General features: G+C 36.3%; 1 protein-coding gene across 1 annotated transcript; it reads left to right on the forward strand.

Moving 5' to 3' along the window:
* Positions 1–2,167: 2,167 nt before the first annotated feature.
* Positions 2,168–16,562, forward strand: LOC114306375 (pumilio homolog 24). Its single transcript, XM_082877339.1, is given in 19 exon segments — positions 2,168–2,539; positions 2,542–2,697; positions 3,263–3,316; positions 4,098–4,159; positions 4,251–4,282; positions 4,285–4,331; positions 4,420–4,543; positions 4,671–4,754; positions 5,019–5,133; positions 8,978–9,128; positions 12,739–12,852; positions 12,987–13,058; positions 13,477–13,527; positions 13,628–13,678; positions 14,037–14,144; positions 14,247–14,456; positions 14,625–14,698; positions 15,452–15,700; positions 16,188–16,562. Coding segments are annotated over 19 exon segments (2,139 nt in total). The 5' UTR covers positions 2,168–2,290; the 3' UTR covers positions 16,324–16,562.
* Positions 16,563–19,651: the final 3,089 nt, after the last annotated feature.

Below are 19,651 nucleotides of genomic sequence, written 5' to 3' on the forward strand. Positions count from 1 at the left end.
ACAAAATTAAATTATAAAAAATATATAAAATATGTATTTTAGTATAATAGGGCCCATTTATAATAAAAATAAAGAGAATTTCAGTGAATAAAAACATCATGTTGATATGTAATTAAAAAAATTTGGAAGAAATTACCCAAAAAAAAAAAATTAATTTTATCAATTTAAGTCATAACTTTTGTATTTATTTTTCAACAATGCTAGAGGGCCACAATTTTTGTAGCCACAATGGCTCAAAACTGCCAAAACGACGTCGTTTTAGGTGCAAAACATGCCAAAACGACGTCGTTTTAACAGTTTTGAGCCATTGTGGCCACAAAAATTGTGGCCCTCAAACATTTTCCTTTATTTTTTCAATTTAAATCATTTGCTCAGCGTTGGAAAGAGGTGCTTCTATAGCAAAGGTGCTAAAACCCATCGCAATATGGGAAATGTTGACCCATTAGAGTGAAATTCTCAGCTCTTCAATTGTCTGCTCCTATTACAGCTTTACGAAGCAACATAAAAATCCAATGGTGATTGGAGATCACTCGAGTCCCCACAGCCTAAAAGGTTTAATTAAATCTTGAAGTCTTAGTTGGGCTACTTTCTCAAGAGATCAATTCTCAAATCATGTTCACTAATGAAATTATTTTTGTGAAGTAAAATTATTTTTTTTTTAAAAAAATGATATTTTAGCCATTATATACAAGATAAATGCATATAAAAAAAATTAAAATATTCTATTCTATTGAGTTTAATAACCAAAATATATATTTTTTAGTTAGTTTCACTTAATAAAAATAGACAAATGATTTAAATTCAAAACAAATAAAATATTAGAATTTAAATTGACAAAATTGAAAAATCAAAATTTATTCTGTTACAAGATCCAAATCCTAAGTTTTTTTTTTTTGGGTTGTAATTTCCCAAATAATATATATATATTTTTTATGATTTAAATTGCTCAAAAAAAAAAGAAAAGAAAAGAAGGGGCACTTACCAGTAAGTCCCACACACAAAATTTAAAACTTATCTAATCCCAAAACAAAATACTGGTACCAATTAGTCTTACATATTTTTAATTGTTACAAAAAAATTCTTTTTTTTTATATATATATAAATTTAAAAATGTTGTTATATCCCACTATCGCCGGATTTCTATCAAACGGTTACCGGAGACTCACCGAAATGTTCAAATTTACTAGGAAGTCGCCGGAGTATCATTGAAGTGTTCTGAACGTTATTGGAAGTCGCCAGAATGTTCAAAATGTTCGTTGGACGTTAAGAATATCGTTGGAGGCTCACCAGAATATCCAGAATATTGCCAAAAAAAAGAATAAATTGAAAAATTATAGTGAAAAAAGTAGCAAAATATGGTAAATATTGATAAACTGAAATAAATAAATAAATAACAACAATAAACAACAACAATAGAAAAAATATATTATTTTTCAATTTTTATAGGGTTTAAGCAAATAATTTCCAATATTAATCAAACTAAAAAATAAGTTTTGAAACTGTAAAATATTACAACTTCAAAACATTATTCTATTAAGCATTTATCTTTATTAATAAAACTGAAAAACATGTTATGAAACTGTAAAATTTTACAATTCTAAAGAATGTTATGAAATTGTAAAATTTTACAATTTTAAAGTATGATTCATTTCAACACCAACAAAATTAAAACTATAAAATTTTACAGTTTTCATCACCTGTAACTAAAACTTGAAAACAATTTCTTCAGAATTTGAAAATTTTCTTCATTAAAATAAGGAAATAGAAGTGTGCAGCAGAGAAAAGGTAAAAAAATTAAGAGATCGAAGGAGAGAAACAAATATAGAGAGAATATTGTACTCCAGCAACTAGTTTTTGTTTAGATCTTGTTGGATCTCATGTAGATCTGCTTATCTTTTTCGCCGTTGGTGAGGGTGAAGTCAAGAATCGTTGGTCGATGGTTGTCGATGAACCCCAATTAATAGTGATCAGGGATCGTCGGTGACTATATATTAAAAAGAAAAAAATAAGAAGCAATACATGATCACCGAAACTCAGAAAGAGAAAGAGATAGTGAAAAATGAATGCACATAGAAAAAGAAAAATAAAGAAGAAAAATATGTAAAGGCCTTTTGAAAGTATCCAAAGGTGGTGAGACTAAACAGTTTTAGCTTATTTTAAATAGGATTTCAAACTTTCCAGCCTCCATATTGTGCCAATCCCCACAAAACCCTCGCAAACCCCTAGAGAAGAAGAGAAGAGAACAACACAGCACAGAGAGAGACTTTGGTTGAGCTCCACAGACTCATCAATGGCGGCGAAACGACAAAGAAGCACCGAATCGAAGAAGAGAAAGAAGTTTTCAGCTATAGAACCCGAGGATGGTGAGAAATCGAATCCGAAGAGAGTGAAATTTTCCTCCAACCATCCGAACAAAGGTCCAAAGAAACCTTTCAAATCATCCAAACATGAGGGAGGGAAATCTAAATTACCCTTGAATCATCAAACAAAGGTCCGAAGGAACCTCTCAAATCATCCAAACATGAGGGAGAGAAATCGAATCCAAAGAAGGTGAAATTGTCTTCGACTCATCCGAAGAAACCTTTCAAATCATCCAAACAACAGCCTTTCAAATTGAAGCCGCAGTTCGCGAAATCAGAGGCCGGTGGAGAGAAAAATGTTTCGAAAACGAAGCGCGAACTTCGTTTAGAAGCAAAGGTTCAATCTTTTTCTTTTTTTAATTATTTGTGAAGATGGTTTTTTTTTTTTTTTTTTTTTTTTTTTGTATGTGAATTTGGAAGAGCTGTGTAATTTTTGTTCATGAATAGTGTTTAGTACGGTTCTTTGATTCAACCCTTCACCATTTTTGTCAACAAATTCGATTCCAAATTTGAGTAAAAAGTTTGATTTGATATGAACTACTACTCCAATCCTTTCATCAAATTTTTATCAAAATGTTTTTAAAAATTCCCCTTTTATTCCAAAATTTCATTTTCATTAAATCTGATGAAAAATAATCATCTCCAATAATGCTTCATCTTTTTAAATTTTCATCAAATTCAAATTTGATGAACATTTGATGAAGGATTGGAGATGCTCTTATCTTATATCTTTATTTCTGACCCAACATTTCGTAGTTGCTAAATTGTTTGCTGTATATATAGTTAATTTATCTTCTCAATATTTAGTTGCTTATGTCAACTTTGAGAAGTGGTTTTGATAGACAATGAATGATGAATGGTATGTGAATTTTCTTTGTGTTTGGCATTTTGATTTATTGCAGGAACTAGCAGAGGCTAGGAAGAAGAAGAGGAAGCCACATTACACTCTTGAACAAGTATGTAGCATGTACTTCATTAGCATTGTATCTCTATTCAATTTAATTTTTTTGTAACTTATGGGGTCAAATGATGCGTGTTAGTGTGTACTGAGTACTAGTAAATTTTGTAAATGTTTGTTGAAAGAAACCATGGCTGTTGTATTTGCAACGTAATATTTTGGCAGTTTTGCTTACATAAAATTTGTTTTCAAATAATGAATAGTTGTGTCTTCTCTCACCTCTTGGATGGAATATTCATTGATATACATGAATATATCGGCCTCGTTCATCTCGTCATACACATGTCTCGATGAAACAGAAGAGGTTACTGTAATCACAATCGCAGTGATTATGCTCTATGCAACTGTTAAAACATGTAGTCTTTACTACCTTTGATTTTGTTTGTAGTTTAAGCAAATGATTCCTAAATTTTTATGTAGCAATTGTTTGTGGCCACTGCTATATAGTATGGCTCCCCCTGCTTGGTTTTTTATTTCTCTCTCCCTCTTTGGCAATGTTTGTTCTATGGCTGTGCATATGGAAATGGTGCATCATACATATGTTGTTTGTTATTTGACTTTAGGTGTTATTTTTCATATGAGGAACATGAGGTGAACTCAATGCTTGATACTTCTGGAGATCGAAGTTCATATGCATGCCATCATCTTTCAAAACATTTGAAGATTGTGTTTTGTTTTACAGCATGTTTGGAAGCCACAATACTTGATTGAGCTATTTACACATGCTCAGTGAGTTTGTGTGATGCCTGTTGTCTAAGTCAATTTCTGGTTTTCAATAGGAGCTTGCATCACTGTGGGAAAAGATGAGGAGGCGTAACATTGCCAAAGAAGATAGATCGAAGTGTGTATTTTGATATGAATGATACATTTTCCCTTCATCATGTTTTTAAAATCAAATGCTATAATACAATATTTTTTAAATTTGTCTGAAGGTTGGTGAGTGAAGCTATACAGAAGATGAAAGGAAGATTCCTGAAATTGCAAGCTCTCATGTTTCTTCTCGCGTTCTGCAGGTTTCTACTTATTCTTTCTGATGACATTGGTATATGAAGCTTTTATTGATTGTATTAACCTGTGGTAACTTTATTTTTTCAACCTTAGACTTGCGTTAAGTACTGTTCACAAGCTGAAAGGGATGTTGTATTTGCGGAGCTTCGGCCACATTTTCTCACTCTTGCATGCAATACTTATGCAGTCCATCTGGTAAAGAAGATGTTAGATAATGGTATGGTTCATTTTAATTACTAATAGAACCACTGAAGTGCATTACTTGAGAGGTGGTTCATATATGTTTTTCTAGTACATACAAATGCTTAATTAGTTGCTAAATGACTTTTTTCTATTGTTTGCAGCTTCAAAGAATCAGTTAGCAGAGTTTATTTCCTTCCTGCATGGGCATGTTGCTTCTCTTCTTCGACATATGGTTGGCTCTGTTGGTATGCTAAAACTATTTTTGTCCCTAATTATGAGCTCTTTTTTCTTTTTAATAATAAATTTTTCCTATTTATTTAAGAAACAATTTTGCTTAACCTCCTATTTGATGTTACTTTTTGATATGCCTAGGCCATTTGGGTGAGGGCATTTGAGAGGGCTAGAATTATAACACAGCACAGGCACCAGCACAGTGTTGAATCCAGTATAACTGATCTTTTAGCTCATCTATTAAATTTCCAGGATTAATACTATTTAGTTTGTTGCAGTTGTTGAGCATGCATATCAGTCGGGAAATGCAACTCAAAAACAAGCTCTTCTGATGGAATTGTATTCTACCGAGCTTCAATTGTTTAAGGATTTGGTGTCAATGAAAGAAAGCAGGTAAATTATCAGCTGTATAAAATTCTTTTCCTCTGAAGATTTATGAAAGAAAGAAAAATAGAAGTTTTACTAGTATTCAGCGTATGTGGGTTTTCTTTCCTGCATATTGGTTTCATGTATTCTCTTGATATTTGCACAAAACTTCAGGAGATTGTTCTCTTGAAAATTTTCTGCATTATTCTTTATCCTCAAAGCTGGATGTTTCTTTCAAAGAGCATTTATGTGTGGACATAAGTGTAAAATAAATTGATGTATATTATTGATTGATATAATGTTCTATCTATTACAATGATTCATGATTCCTATATATAGAAGATGGTGAGTGTGTAGTAGGTAAGGAGTAGGTGAAGTGGAGGTGGTAGTGGTGTAGTGGGTTAGGTTTAGTGGAGTAGGTGAGGTGGTAGTGGTGTAGTGGGTTAGGTTTAGTGGAGTAGGTTTAAGTGGGTGAAGTAGGTGATAGGTTTTAACAGCCCCCCGCAAACTCAAGGGGGATAGGAACTAGCTAACTTGAGTTTGGAGAGAGTAACAAAACAAGAAAATAGACGAATACATAAAAGAAAAGAGGATAGGAGACACTGTATGGTCGTGTCAGACCGATGGTGAAGACACTGTATGGTGGTGTCATAACGTTGTAGAGGACACTGGATGGTTGTGTCAGACCGATGTAGAAGAATGGGGTCATGTCGGACCGTTGTAGCAGACAATGTTATAAGAGTGGTTGTGACAGTTTACGAAGTCTTGCTGGACCCTTGTAGAAACGAACCGAAATCAATGTCGGGACAGTTTACAGAGTCTTGTCGGACCCATGAAGGAGCTAACCGGAATCAATGTCGGGACAGTTTACAGAGTCTTGTCGGACCCATAAAGGAGCTAACCGGAATCAATGTCGGGACAGTTTACAGAGTCTTGTCGGACCCTTAAAAAATACACTGTATGATGGTGTATATAGGCTGCCCAAATACATATATATATGGATATATATAGTGAGCCCTCAAAAGTCGCGCCCTCAAAAGGCGCGCCCACTTCATCAAAAGGCGTGCCCGACAGAAAGCGTCGAGCCATCAAAAGGTGAGCCGGAGACGCGGCGAGGCACGTGAGCGACAGAGTGGCGTGTCGGCCGCGTCGTCAGTGTCGATATAAACCAATGCGGAGGCTGTGCTTGAGGCAGAAGCGAAGACAAAAAAAAACCTGGGAAAAAACTTCTGAAAAACTCTTCATTTTCTGAGAGATTGCCTCTAAGAGCTGCAAATCTTGAAACACTCCCCTTCCGAACATTATCAGTCTGAAATTGCTATTTCGCTGAAACACTCAGCAACCCAAAAAACATGGCCTCTTCTTCCCGTTCAGCTACCCAGAATATGGCCTCTTCATCCCGTGGTCTACTCACTCTCTTTCCCGACCTCAACGAGTCAACAAGAGAGATAACTGGTGCGGAGGCCCGTGAACCTCAACCAAACACCCCGGGTTTTGCTCCGTTGAACTTTCCGATGCGGTCGGTGGAGCAAAAAATGGCAGTGCAAACGGATATTGAAGCCAATCAGTATACTTTGAAGTCATGTATGGAAACCATGACTGCGGTAACAAACTTGTCGTACCGGCTTCAGAGTAGGACAAATGAAGTGCAGCAGTTAAACGCCCAACTGGCTCTGCTCCAGCGCATGTATAAGGATGCGCGAGCAGAGATAAGTGTGCTAAAGGCGGAAAACAAGGAGCTGAAGCGGAAGGCCACCGTGATGTTCCGATTTGGAGGTCCACCATATGCTGCAGTGGAGGAGTATGGGGGAGTGAACGTGCTCGGCGGCATGGAAAACACGGAGGCAGCACCATCAAAGGCCGCCCAGGACGGAGGCAAAAAGAAAAGACCGGCGGCAGAGTAGAGAAGAAGTGAGGTCGATGTGTGGCCGCTGCAGAAAACAAATCTTTTGTTGCTGTTGGTTTTTTTTTTTTTTTTTGGTGTAAAATGGTGATCGGGGTGAGCCCCGACATGAATAAAATGAGTTTGGTGTGCAGTTCGGCTTCTTCTGTTTTTTTTTTTTTTTTTTTTTTTTCCGATGTATCGCACTGACATAAACAGAGAGGTAGTGGGAGAAAATAAAGGATAAAAGAAAATAAATTTGAAGAGAAGTATGGGAATGGTAAAGTAATAAAAAAAGAAAAAAAGGAAAGGTGAGATGCAAAGTTGGGCGGATCCTACCACTAATAGAAAAGTAAGTAAAATAAATATACTAATGAAAAGTAATCAAAAGAAATATATATGGGTGTATAATAATAATAAAATGAATGAGGGGAGAGAGGGTGTGATGTGTAAATAAAAGAAGAGTGGTGGGTGAGACATGGTGGGAACAAAGAGAATAAAAAAAAAAATATTATAATAAACATATTAAAATAAAAGAAAGTGCTCTGGATTATGGCTCCAACTCATGATGTGCTGTGTGGGTTATTATGGCAGTAATTCAGCAATGGGAACCGTGAAATGGTGGGAGAAGAAAAGAAAAGTAAAAGCTGAAGAAAAGTAAATGGTGTGCTGTGTGGGTTTGTCCAAAAGAGGTTTTAGAGAGAAAATGATTTTTAAAAAAGAGAGAGAGAAGTGGGATGTGAAGACACAACATCTCTCTCTCTGTGTTGAATTCGGGCAGTGCACACCAAAAACACATAGACACACACAGAGGAGGAGGCGACAAACAGACTGCTCTCTCTCTAACTCACACACAGATTCGGGCTGTCTGGACCATGATCTGCGTCAGTGACACAAATTCTCAATGCATGGCCTGTAGAGGTGACGTGAAGGGAGTCTAGGATTTGCTGGACGATGGCATTGATGTAAATAGCATTGACTTGGATGGGAGGACTGCTTTGCACATTGCAGCCTGCGAAGGCCACCTCGAGGTTGTGAAGCTCTTGGTCAATCGGAGGGTCAATATTAATGCCCGTGACCGCTGGGGCAGTACGGCTGCTGCTGTTGCGAAAGCGACCTGGTTTAGCGGCGGCGGAGCTGTGGAGATGGAACTGGAGGAAACACATTTTTCTGGGTTTCTCTCTCTCTCAGCAATGGATTTTAGAGAGAGAAGAAGAAGAGAGTGACTGAGAGAGTTCAGTGTGCATCGGGAAAGTGTGAATTGAAGCTTGAAGAAGAAGGGTTGTTCTTGTGATTGGAAAGAGTGGAACAAACTTGGTGGGTGTGTAGAGGTCCGGCGGGCGGCCAAGGCGAGGCTGCCGCCCGCCGGTGAAGCAGAATTATTAGTTTCTTAACCTTGCTCTGATACCATGTAAAATAAATTGATGTATATTATTGATTGATATAATGTTCTATCTATTACAATGATTCATGATTCCTATATATAGAAGAGGGTGAGTGTGTAGTAGGTAAGGAGTAGGTGAAGTGGAGGTGGTAGTGGTGTAGTGGGTTAGGTTTAGTGGAGTAGGTGAGGTGGTAGTGGTGTAGTGGGTTAGGTTTAGTGGAGTAGGTTTAAGTGGGTGAAGTAGGTGATAGGTTTTAACAATAAGTGTAACTACTTAAGGGCCAAAAAGCTTTTCCTACATGACACTTGCTTTTCATAATGAGACAAGAAGATAATTTGTCTGTAGTTGATGTAAAGATTGTCCAATTTACATTTTTGAGTTTTTGGCTGGGAATGTGGTGTCATTGCCTCAATATTTTATGAGAATTGACAACTTATCAATGATGTGATGCAGATGTTGGAATTTGGAGTGGTAACATTCCTTTGGTCTTCTTTCTACGCTATCTTTACATGAACTATGGAAATTATAGTCAATGTGATATATGCAAGAGTTTTAGAATGTGTTGGTTTTCTTATATTTTCATGGTTATTAATGGTGTCTTCAGGTTAGTAGATGTAATTTCTAAACTGGGTCTGCAAAAGGCTTCTGTCTTACGATACATGAGTTCTTTGTTCCAACCAATTTTGGAGAAAGGAATAGTGGACCACTCTATCATACACAAGGCATTGATGGAATACTTCAGCATTGCTGACAAGGTATTGCATACCTTTTTACATGCACCCTAATAATGTATAATAATATATCCCTCTGTAGAAATTTAATGTATAAAGAGAAATGATTGTATTATTGATTGATGTATATTGTGTATTATTACAATGATTCATGATTCCTATATATAGAAGAGGGTGAGTGTGTAGTAGGTAAGGAGTAGGTGAAGTGGAGGTGGTAGTGGTGTAGTGGGTTAGGTTTAGTGGAGTAGGTGAGGTGGTAGTGGTGTAGTGGGTTAGGTTTAGTGGAGTAGGTTTAAGTGGGTGAAGTAGGTGATAGGTTTTAACAGCCCCCCGCAAACTCAAGGGGGATAGGAACGAGCCAACTTGAGTTTGGAGAGACTAGCAAAACAAGAAAATAGACGAATACATAAAATAAAAAAGGATAGGAGACACTGTATGGTCGTGTCAGACCGTTGTAGAAGACTGTATGGTTATGGTAGACCGATGTAGAAGACAGTTTATGGGGTCATGTCGGACCGTTGTAGAAGACAGTTTACGGGGTCATGTCGGACCGTTGTAGCAGACAATGTTGTGACAGTTTACGGAGTCTTGCTGGACCCTTGTAGAAACTAACCGGAATCAATGTCGGGACAGTTTACAGAGTTTTGTCGGACCCATGAAGGAGCTAACCGGAATCAATGTCGGGACAGTTTACAGAGTCTTGTCGGACCCTTGTAGAAACTAACCGGAATCAATGTCGGGACAGTTTACAGAGTCTTGTCGGACCCCTAAAAAAGTCGTACCCTCAAAAGGTGTGCCCAATCTGTCAAAAAAGGCGTGCCATCAAAAGGCGTGCCCAAGCCATAAAAAGGCGTGCCAGATATGATGGCGAGGCACGTGAGGGCCTTGGCTGGCGCGCCCGTTTGTCGTCTGGCGTCAAGTGGCGCGCGATACGCGTGGCTGCCTCGGCTATTTAACCAAGACGGAGGCTGAGGCTGAGGCAGAAGCTGAGACAGAAAAACTGAGAGAAACCTCTGAAAAATTCTTCCTTTGCTGAGAGAGAAACGCTGTAATACGCTGTAACACTCTGTTGCCCAGAAAATGGCTTCGTCTTCCCGTGGGCTGCTTATTCTCTTTCCCGACCTCAATGAGTCAACAAGAGAGAGAACTGGTGCGGAGGCACTGGAACCTCAACCAAGCGCCCCGGAGTTTGCTCCGTTGAACTTTTCTATGCGGTCTGTGGAGCAAAGAATGGCAGTGCAGTCGGATGTGGAGGCCAATCAGTATACATTGAAGTCATGTGTGGAAACCATGACTGCGGTCACAAACTTGTCGCACCGGCTGCAGAGCAGGACAAATGAGGTGCAACAGTTAAACTCTCAGCTGGCTCTGCTCCAACGCATGTATAAGGATGCGCGAGCAGAAATAAGTGTGCTAAAGACAGAAAACAAGGAGCTGAAGCGGAAGGCCACCGTGATGTTCCGATTTGGAGGGACACCATATGCTGCAGTGGAGGAGCAGGGAGTAGTGATCGTGCCCAGTGGAGTGGGAAATATGGAGGCAACACCGTCAAGGGCTGCTCAGGACATAGGCAAGAAGAAGAGACCGGCGGTAGAGTAGAGAAGAAAAAAATCCCGCCTGTGGATGTGGTTGTTTTGTTTGTTTGTTTGTTGGTTTGTTTGTTTGTTTGTTTGTTTGTTTTTTTTTTTTTTTTTTTTTGTGTTTTGGGTGTAAAATTCTGATCGGGGTTGATCCTCGGCATGAATAAAATGAGGTTTTTTTTTTTTTTTTTTTTTTTTTTTTGGAATGACATAAGACGGAGCAGAAATAATAATGAAAAAAAAATAAAAAGAAAAATAAAGTGAAAGAAACATAAAAAAAAAGAAAGAAATAATAATATATAAGTAAAATCAAAACGAGAGAGTGAGGGAAAAAGAAGATTGGTGCACGTGGGTTTCTTGGCCCACGGTTTTGTTAAAACCTGCAATGGTTTTTTTTTTTTTTTTTTTTTTTTTTTTTTGATTTTGTTATTTTATTTTAAAAATTAAAAAAAGAAAGATAAAAGAAAATAAAGAAAGTGGAGCAACGGAAGTGGACAGCTGTGGTGAAGATTGGGTTAAAAAATAAAAAGGGGTATGGGTATGTGCAAAAGGTGGTGGATGATGGGTTGGAAAGTGGTCACCCTGGTGGAGGTCCTTGAGTAGAGAGAGAGAGAGAGAGAGAGAGAGAATCCAATCACAAAATCCGAATGTTCCTCGGCAATTTTCACAGCGGCAGCTGTGTAATCTCCCGTGGTGAGGTGACCCGCCGAACTCATTTCAGCCAGCAGTAAGGGTTACCAATCAGTGATTTCATAACTCTTCTTCTCACACAGTCTTGCTCATGTCCTCGAATCTTCATAAAACCACGCAGTAATTCTCGCTTGTAGTGGCAATCACCACTGAAATGACCAGCCTGAATCTCACATTATCTCCTTATCGCAGTGAATGGCCGCGATGAACTTGTCCCCAAAACTGCATCCAGCTTTCTCCACATGTTCCCTCAAAAATTTCACCATTGGAGTTATGGTACTCTTGGTACTTCTGTTAAAGCTGCTGTTGTTTATCTTGGAACAGCATTAGTGAAGCTTGTTTGCCTGGCAACCTTTCTTAAGGTGTCTGAAAATGACAGCTTTGATCCATATCAGGAACTATTGAAAGCTCTGATTGGCTTTATAGACGTTGCTGGGCTTTACTTTGCATTGACCCAGTTGACTCACAGGAACATCTCTCAAAATCATAAGTTCCAAGCGGTAGGACTTGGGTGGGCTTTTGCCGACTCGGTTCTGCATCGGTTGGCACCCCTTTGGGTGGGTGCTAGAGGATTAGAATTTACTTGGGACTACATTCTACAAGGCCTTGAAGCGAATGCAAATCTGGTGTTGAGTATATCTCTTGCTGCTGTTGCTGCTGTATTTGTTATGAATGGTCCATTATGAGCAGCCTTGTGCATTCATCTTCCATGCAACAGAATGTGGTGGTGAGGTGTATGGAAGGAGAGAACCAGCCCGAGAGAGAAGAGGTTGGTCTGTCTGTCTGGCTATGCTGGGTGTCCCGCCTGCATGGTGTGTGTTTTGCCCATCATTGTTGCAGACATGGTGTTTGACGAAATATCCCAGAGGGATTTTGGGTTTGTTTCGGCGAGGTGGTGAAGCAGAGTGAAGGTATGTGTAGAAAATTCTAGCGGATTAGGTTGAGGTCCGGCGGGCGGCCAAGGCGAGGTTGCCGCCCTCCGGTGAAGCGAAAAAATACTAAGTTCTTAACCTTGCTCTGATACCATGTAGAAATTTAATGTATAAAGAGAAATGATTGTATTATTGATTGATGTATATTGTGTATTATTACAATGATTCATGATTCCTATATATAGAAGAGGGTGAGTGTGTAGTAGGTAAGGAGTAGGTGAAGTGGAGGTGGTAGTGGTGTAGTGGGTTAGGTTTAGTGGAGTAGGTGAGGTGGTAGTGGTGTAGTGGGTTAGGTTTAGTGGAGTAGGTTTAAGTGGGTGAAGTAGGTGATAGGTTTTAACACCCTCTGACAAAGCATTCTTGCCTACTTGGTATGTGGGAGGCTTTCTCTCCCGATTGGTCCTCTTGTTTCTAAACCAAGTTTGTTTAAAGGCCTCAGCTGCAGATGTCGTCCAACAGTTGTCAGGTCCACTACTTGTTCGAATGATCCATACCAGGGAGGGATCTAGGATTGCGATGCTTTGTATCAAGCATGGGAGTGCAAAGGTTTGTTGAGATTGATCTTGGTTGTATCTTATTCTTGAATTTTTTTTTCCGGTCAATGTGACCTTGTCCTTTTTGGGTTTGATTGTGATGTTTGTGGACTCCTGAATTGCCCTTTGATATTTCTCTTGTTTTAGGAAAGGAGGAAAATCATCAAAGGAATGAAAGGTCACGTGGGCAAGATAGCTCACGATCAATATGGGAGTATGGTGAGGATCTCTTTTTAAATTTCTTAGACTTTACTCTTTCTTTTTTTTCTTTTTCTTTTTTTCTTCCTGTAATGAATCCTTCAAGTCCATTGTTTCTCCTGTCCATCTACACATTATATTGTTTACTTTAATTGGTGAAGAAGTGACAATTTTAGTTTACATTTCAATTGTGGATCACAGTCTATCTTAACTGTAATTACACTTAAGAATAGTTTCAGCCAGTTATTATCTTATTTGTGGATTTGCACCCTCTAACAATTAGTGGGGTTCATCTGTTCCACTTCTGTCCTGATTCAATGATGCACTCTTTATTCTTCTGTTGCTCTTTTCCTATTCTAGCCTAATTTTATAATTTTTTTTTTTTTTAAAAAATTTATGTAAAATTCTTGGCCTACCATTTACATTAAGTTCTTTACAGATGCTTGCCTGCATCCTTTCAATTGTTGATGACACTAAACTTGTAACGAAGGTTGGTTTCTTCAGCATTGTTATCATTGTTTTATCTTCTTAATTGACGGTGTATCGTTTTTTATTTGGGTTTTTCTCTTTAAGATTACTCCTGTTTACAGGTTGTCATTTGTGAGCTTCAAACGATGTTGAAGGAGCTCGTTCTGGATAAGGTTTATACTGTTCTTGTGCCTTTTTATCTCATTAACATTTGAAAGGAATTACAATGTAACATTGAATAGGAAGGGTGGTCTAACAAATATTTTTCATGCATGGCATGCTTACCAAAGAAGTATGCCTATCATTCTGATTCTTTTACTTCTAAGTGACTGATCTTTTTTTCTTTGGAAGATTGGTTAGCTATAATTACATTAATATGGTTATTAAAATGCTTCTAGAGGGCATCTCTGATGTCCCCTCTTTGGAATGATTTCTTTACTAAAGCTATGCTCTGGGTAAACTATCTTTGTATTTTTCAATTTCTTTTATCAAATAGATATTCTTCTAAGTTGGTTTCTTTGTTGATTTCAGAATGGAAGGCGTGCATTATTGCAACTACTTCATCCCAATTATCCCCGCTATTTCAGTCCTGATGGTCTGGTTTCTTTGAATCTTACTATTCCTTCTCTCTGCACCAAGGCAAAATCCAAATCGCTTTAGCTTTTTGTTGAACATTAGAACTATCTCAGACAAGTTATGCAGCTGCATTGAAACTTGATTGAAGTTTTCCCTCTTTATCAGGGTGAATCAGACTTAAATTCTGACTCAAATAAGAAGAAGAAAACTTTAGAGGTTGGTAAAGATGGTGAAGAGAACAGTGGCACAGAGGATGTTATAGTTGAGTCTAACAAAAGTACAACCCCTGGTGAGAGCACTGACTTAATTGATGGTGGGAAAAAGGATCATCTGGTTCGAAGACAAGAGTTGTGGGTCAACAGTGGTCTTGCTGAGGTTGGTAATTTCACTGTTCCTTTTGCACATCTTTAAGAAGAATTTCTCACTTTCACTTAGTTGCAGTCATCAGCCATAACATATTGGTTATATGTTCTTCACATTAACTATGACTTTATACTTAAAACTGGTTTGAGATGTTAACTTGGTTGCTTGCATGTCTTGTAGAGTCTCATTGATGCGTGCGTTGAGAGTGCAGGAGAATTACTTGGTTCCAATTTTGGGAAAGAGATCATTTATGAGGTACTAATCTCTTTTATTACCAATAATTTTATCTTGATGTGAAGTTTAATCATCTTCCATGGATTTGTTCAGTGTATTAGCTGCAACAGAAATTGTGTTTTTATTCATTTTTTAAAGTAGAAATTCAATAAAAGGTGCAAAAGGCTGTGCAACCAAGTACATATGAAGTATGCAATGTTTCCACCAATAAAACCTTGATATCTAAATTATGTAACGAGTCCAAAATAGAGTTCAAAAAGTGGTCCAGGCTTCGATAGACCAACAAAAAACAGTTACCTTGTTACATAATTCAGATATCGAGGTTTTTATGCGGAAAACCAAAAAAAGGGTTACCTTGGTCTTTCACTTTTCATACACAACGTTTCTCACTTCTCCCTCACTCACTGCCTTCCTTGTTCTTGATTGCCTAAAGTTATGGTTGATTTGTCGATTAAGTCCAAGTTTATCTCTCTGGTTGTGATGTAATCCCCAAGAAGTAATAATTGTAGTGTAAAATCCATGTCAGCTCATCAGTATTCTTTATGTTAGGATTTGATTCATTTTTTGGTTAGCAATGCTAGAGACCAAGAATTCAGACACAAAAGTACCAAGAAAAATAGTTTATGGTTAGATTCAACTTTTATATGGCGGGGCCAACACTTAAAATAAATTCGTATCATACATTTTTTTCCCTTATTACTTTATTTCTTGGTCTCTAGAATTATTCTTTATTGGCAGATCCTTGCTTAACTTTTACCTTGTTAATTCATGTTGGTTGCAACTGGGGGTGCCGGTGGCATTCTCCTCTCAACATTGGATACAAATTTGGATGCCTTGCATCGAGCTATAGCATCACTTGTTGCAGAGCCTAAATTAGAGGACTCAGAAGAAGAGAATCTCCTTGAAAATTTCCATTCTAGCAGGACAATTAGAAGACTGGTTTTAGATTGCCCTGCCTTTGCTTCCACCCTATGGAAGAAAGCGGTAAAAGGGAAATCTGAAATGTGGGCCCAACGTCACAGGTTAGATACTGTTGTTTGCTGCTTTCTGAATATGGTGAATTTAATTGTTTTGGCAAAAAACATTCTCTCTATATTTCTGACATTTGGTAGGATAGGAAACGAAATTCAACAGAAAACAAGGTTATTTGGGCAGAAAATGTTTTTTACTTTTGAAAGTTGAAAAACGTTTTTCGGACTAAAGTTTTACAATGTCACCACTGCTACCACCTCACCACCACCACCACCACCACCACCATCACTGTCACCACCTCTAACACCCCCATCACTACCACGGCCACTGCCACCAATGCCACCTCCACCTCAACCTCCATCTCCACGACCCCACCACCACCACCACCTCTAACCACTGGTATAGTAGTTTCCAAGTCGCAACCAAACATAGGAAAACATTGAAAAATGTTTTTTGTCAGGAAATGTTTTCCTCTGAAACAATCATAGCATAAATATGAATGGGCAATTTCTGACGGTGCTCTTGTTGTGTACATAGTTCTAGGGTAGTTTGTGCATTCTTGGAATCTTCAGATTCTGTAGCACGTGAGCTGGCTAAAAAAGAACTGCAGCCCCTAATAGACAGTGGTATGCTTAAATTACCCGAGAAAAAGCTGTCAGCGAAGGAAGATTGAAGTCAGTAAATGCAGTAAGACGAAAACTGCACCTCAATTGAACAAGCACGGCAAGCTCTGTTTGGGTCTATGGCCGAGTCACCTTTGTATCATTTTTACTTAAAAAAGTCATTTTCTCTTAGTGTTCTTGAATGACCAAAAGTGTATCTGATTGCATTTTGGTTGGGAAAGGAAGTGGAAGTTTTGTAAGCATATTTCGAGTAAATTACAGTCAACGAATTTCACTTTTTAAGCTGCAATTGCATGTTTATTACAATGAAATTCGTACTTGAATTTAGTCACTCCCCTTTGAGATCTAAATTCAAAGATTGGGGAGGAATGTTTTGTTGTGAATCTGTCTTCTGGATAGGGTAGCCTTAGAACAGGTAAAGAGATGGATTTGAAGATTGGTTGGTCATTTGTTGGATTGAAAAGTAGGGTTTCTTTTGCTGATGCTGTGATAGCCTTCAAACAATTCTCTCCTAAGTTAAACTATGCTTTCTTTATGAAAATACCATGATGTTTTCTGTTGTTGTCATTTAGCTAATTTCTTTTCTGAATGCCATCAACCGTTGCTAAAACACCAGTTGTAAATAATTGGCAGGGAGAGGTAGAAGTCAAAAAGTTACATTTGTTTTAGCGGAAAACACACCAAAAAACGAAAAAAAAAAATTTATTATTATTATTTATGAACAAATATTTTTCTATTATGTTTATAGATGCAACAGTGATGGACACAAAATAACACAAAATAACACAATAATAAAAGTTTATTTATTATTGTTAATTATAATACAAATCCAAAATGACCCGACTTGACTTATCCTTAGTTAATTGGTATTTAAGGGTTGTTTGGAATGTTTTAAATAAGTGTATTTTTTGACTTTTTATGAAATATAAGTTGAGTTTGAAGTGACGTAGTAGAGAGGTGATGTGATTTAAATAAAATGATGTGATTTAAATAGGACAGTAATTTTTTGACTTTTTATATTTTTTAGAGTATACCAAATCAGGCATTAGGCTATGATTTTGGGAACTAGTATTTAAATTATGATTTTGGGTAGAAAAAAGTGCATAGTAACTATAAATAAAATATAATTATATTTTATCCATATTCCCTTTTCAAATCATTGCCCATTCTATTTCTTTTTTCAAATCATATATTTTCCCTTTTCTTTTTCAAATCATTACCCTATTGTATTTTCCTTTTCAAATTATGATCTAAAATGTATCTTTCCAACAACCTTATAAATTACTTGAATAAAAAAATTCCATTAAACCTTATGACATAATTATGCTAAATTACACTTTTTTATAAAAGAAAAATGATTAGGAGCTCTAATGAGCTTTAATAAGAGTGAACCTCATTGAAATATGATGTTTTGACCTTAGTTTTATTTATTTTATTCTTACCACCTCATTCGAGTTCAATTAAAGTTCTAAAATTAGAGGGGTATATCATTACTCTTTATAAAAAATATATTAATTATATAAATAAAAAATAATACATTAAACACATAATTATACTAAATTACATCTTTTTATAAAAACATATATTAATTATATAAGTAAAAATAATATCATCCTTTCATGCCATTTATATTAATTTTATTCAATTTTTAACTTCTTATATTAATTTTTAACTTCTTATATTAATTTTATTCAATTTTTAACTTCACTAAAAATTTTGTAGACATGTTTGATTGAGAAATTTTTAAATAAATAAATAAATAAAATATATCAATATTTTAATTCATTTGATTTCACTAAAAATTTTATGGGCATGTTTAATTGAAAAATTTTCAAATAAATAAATAAATAAAATATACCATTCTTTTACATCATTTCACACCTTTTTCTTTTAAATCCCTCCCTCAATGAGCAGCATTAGTAAATCGTTAGTAATTTAACATTAGAATGTTAATTTACTAATTTAACATTAGTAAATCTCTTCCTCCATTTGATGAATTTCTAAATTATACAACGATGCAACAACAATTAACATTCTAATAAATGTTATTCTAGTAACCGATGAGTATGTGTCAAAGTAATCAAGACTTTCTTTTTGTCTAAAACTTTTGACCACAAGTCTTACTTTGTATTTGTCAATTGATCCATCTACTTTCATTTTCCTTTTGAATTTGAAAATCCACTTATATCTAAGAAGTTTACAACCTGGTGGCAAATCCACTAATTCTCAAGTGTGATTTTGTAAAATGGATTCAACTTCACTATTGACAGCTTCTTTCCATAAAGGAGTTTCAGGATTGGACATAGCTTCTTCAAAAGTTAACGGCTCATTTTCTAACAAATATGTTAGAAAATTTGAACCAAAAGATTTTGAGGTTCTAACACGTTTATTACGCCTAAGTTCCTCTTCCTCATTTTGATCTATCTTTTGCTCTTGATCGTTACTAGTAATAGCATAAAAAAATCTTTTGTTAGTACTAAGTCTCTTGTCCAGTTTTATTCAAAAACTCATGTTCAAAGAAAGATGTATTCCGAAATTCAATAATAGTATTTACATGCATTTCGAAATGTTCTGATTTATGAATCAAAAACCGATATGCACTACTATTCTTGGCATAACCAATGAAAATGCAATCAATGGTTTTAGGACCTATCTTAGTCTTTTTAGGACTAGGAATAGCCACTTTAGCCAAACACCCCTACACTTTTAAGTATTTATAGGATGGTTCTCTTTTATGCCACAATTTATAAGGTGTTTGATTTACTTTCTTTCGGGGTACTTTATTTAAAATGTAATTAGTAGAAAGTATTGTTTCCCCCCACACGTTCTGAGGTAATTCAGAACTTATTAACATGACATTCATCATTTCTTTTAAAATCCTATTTTTCCTTTAAGCAATTCCATTTTGCTAAGGTGAGTAAAGAACGGTGGTTTGATGAATTATTCCATATTATTTACAATATTCATCAAAAGGTGATTCATATTCACCACCTCTATCACTTCTAAGTTTCTTAATTTTCTTACCAAGTTGATTTTCAACTTCATTCTTATATTGAATGAAAGTTTCCAAAGTTTCATCATTGGTTCAAATTAAATAAACATAACTATATCTAGTATAGTTATCTATAAAAGTGATAAAATACTTTTTTCCACCTCTAGTTTGAATTGATTTAAAATCACAAATGTCATTATGAATTAATTCAAGTGGTTCCGTACTTCTTTCAATTGAATGAAAAAGAATTTTGGATAGTTTTGTCTCAACGAAAATTTCACATTTATGACTTGAATTAATGTCAAATTTAGGTAAACGTTCTATATTAATTAATCTATGCAAAATCCATAATTAAAATGTCCAACTGTACCATGCCATAAATTTAA

The sequence above is a fragment of the Camellia sinensis genome, chromosome 7, assembly GCF_055761805.1.
Source record: "Camellia sinensis isolate YWXY chromosome 7, ASM5576180v1, whole genome shotgun sequence".
NCBI lineage: Eukaryota > Viridiplantae > Streptophyta > Magnoliopsida > Ericales > Theaceae > Camellia > Camellia sinensis.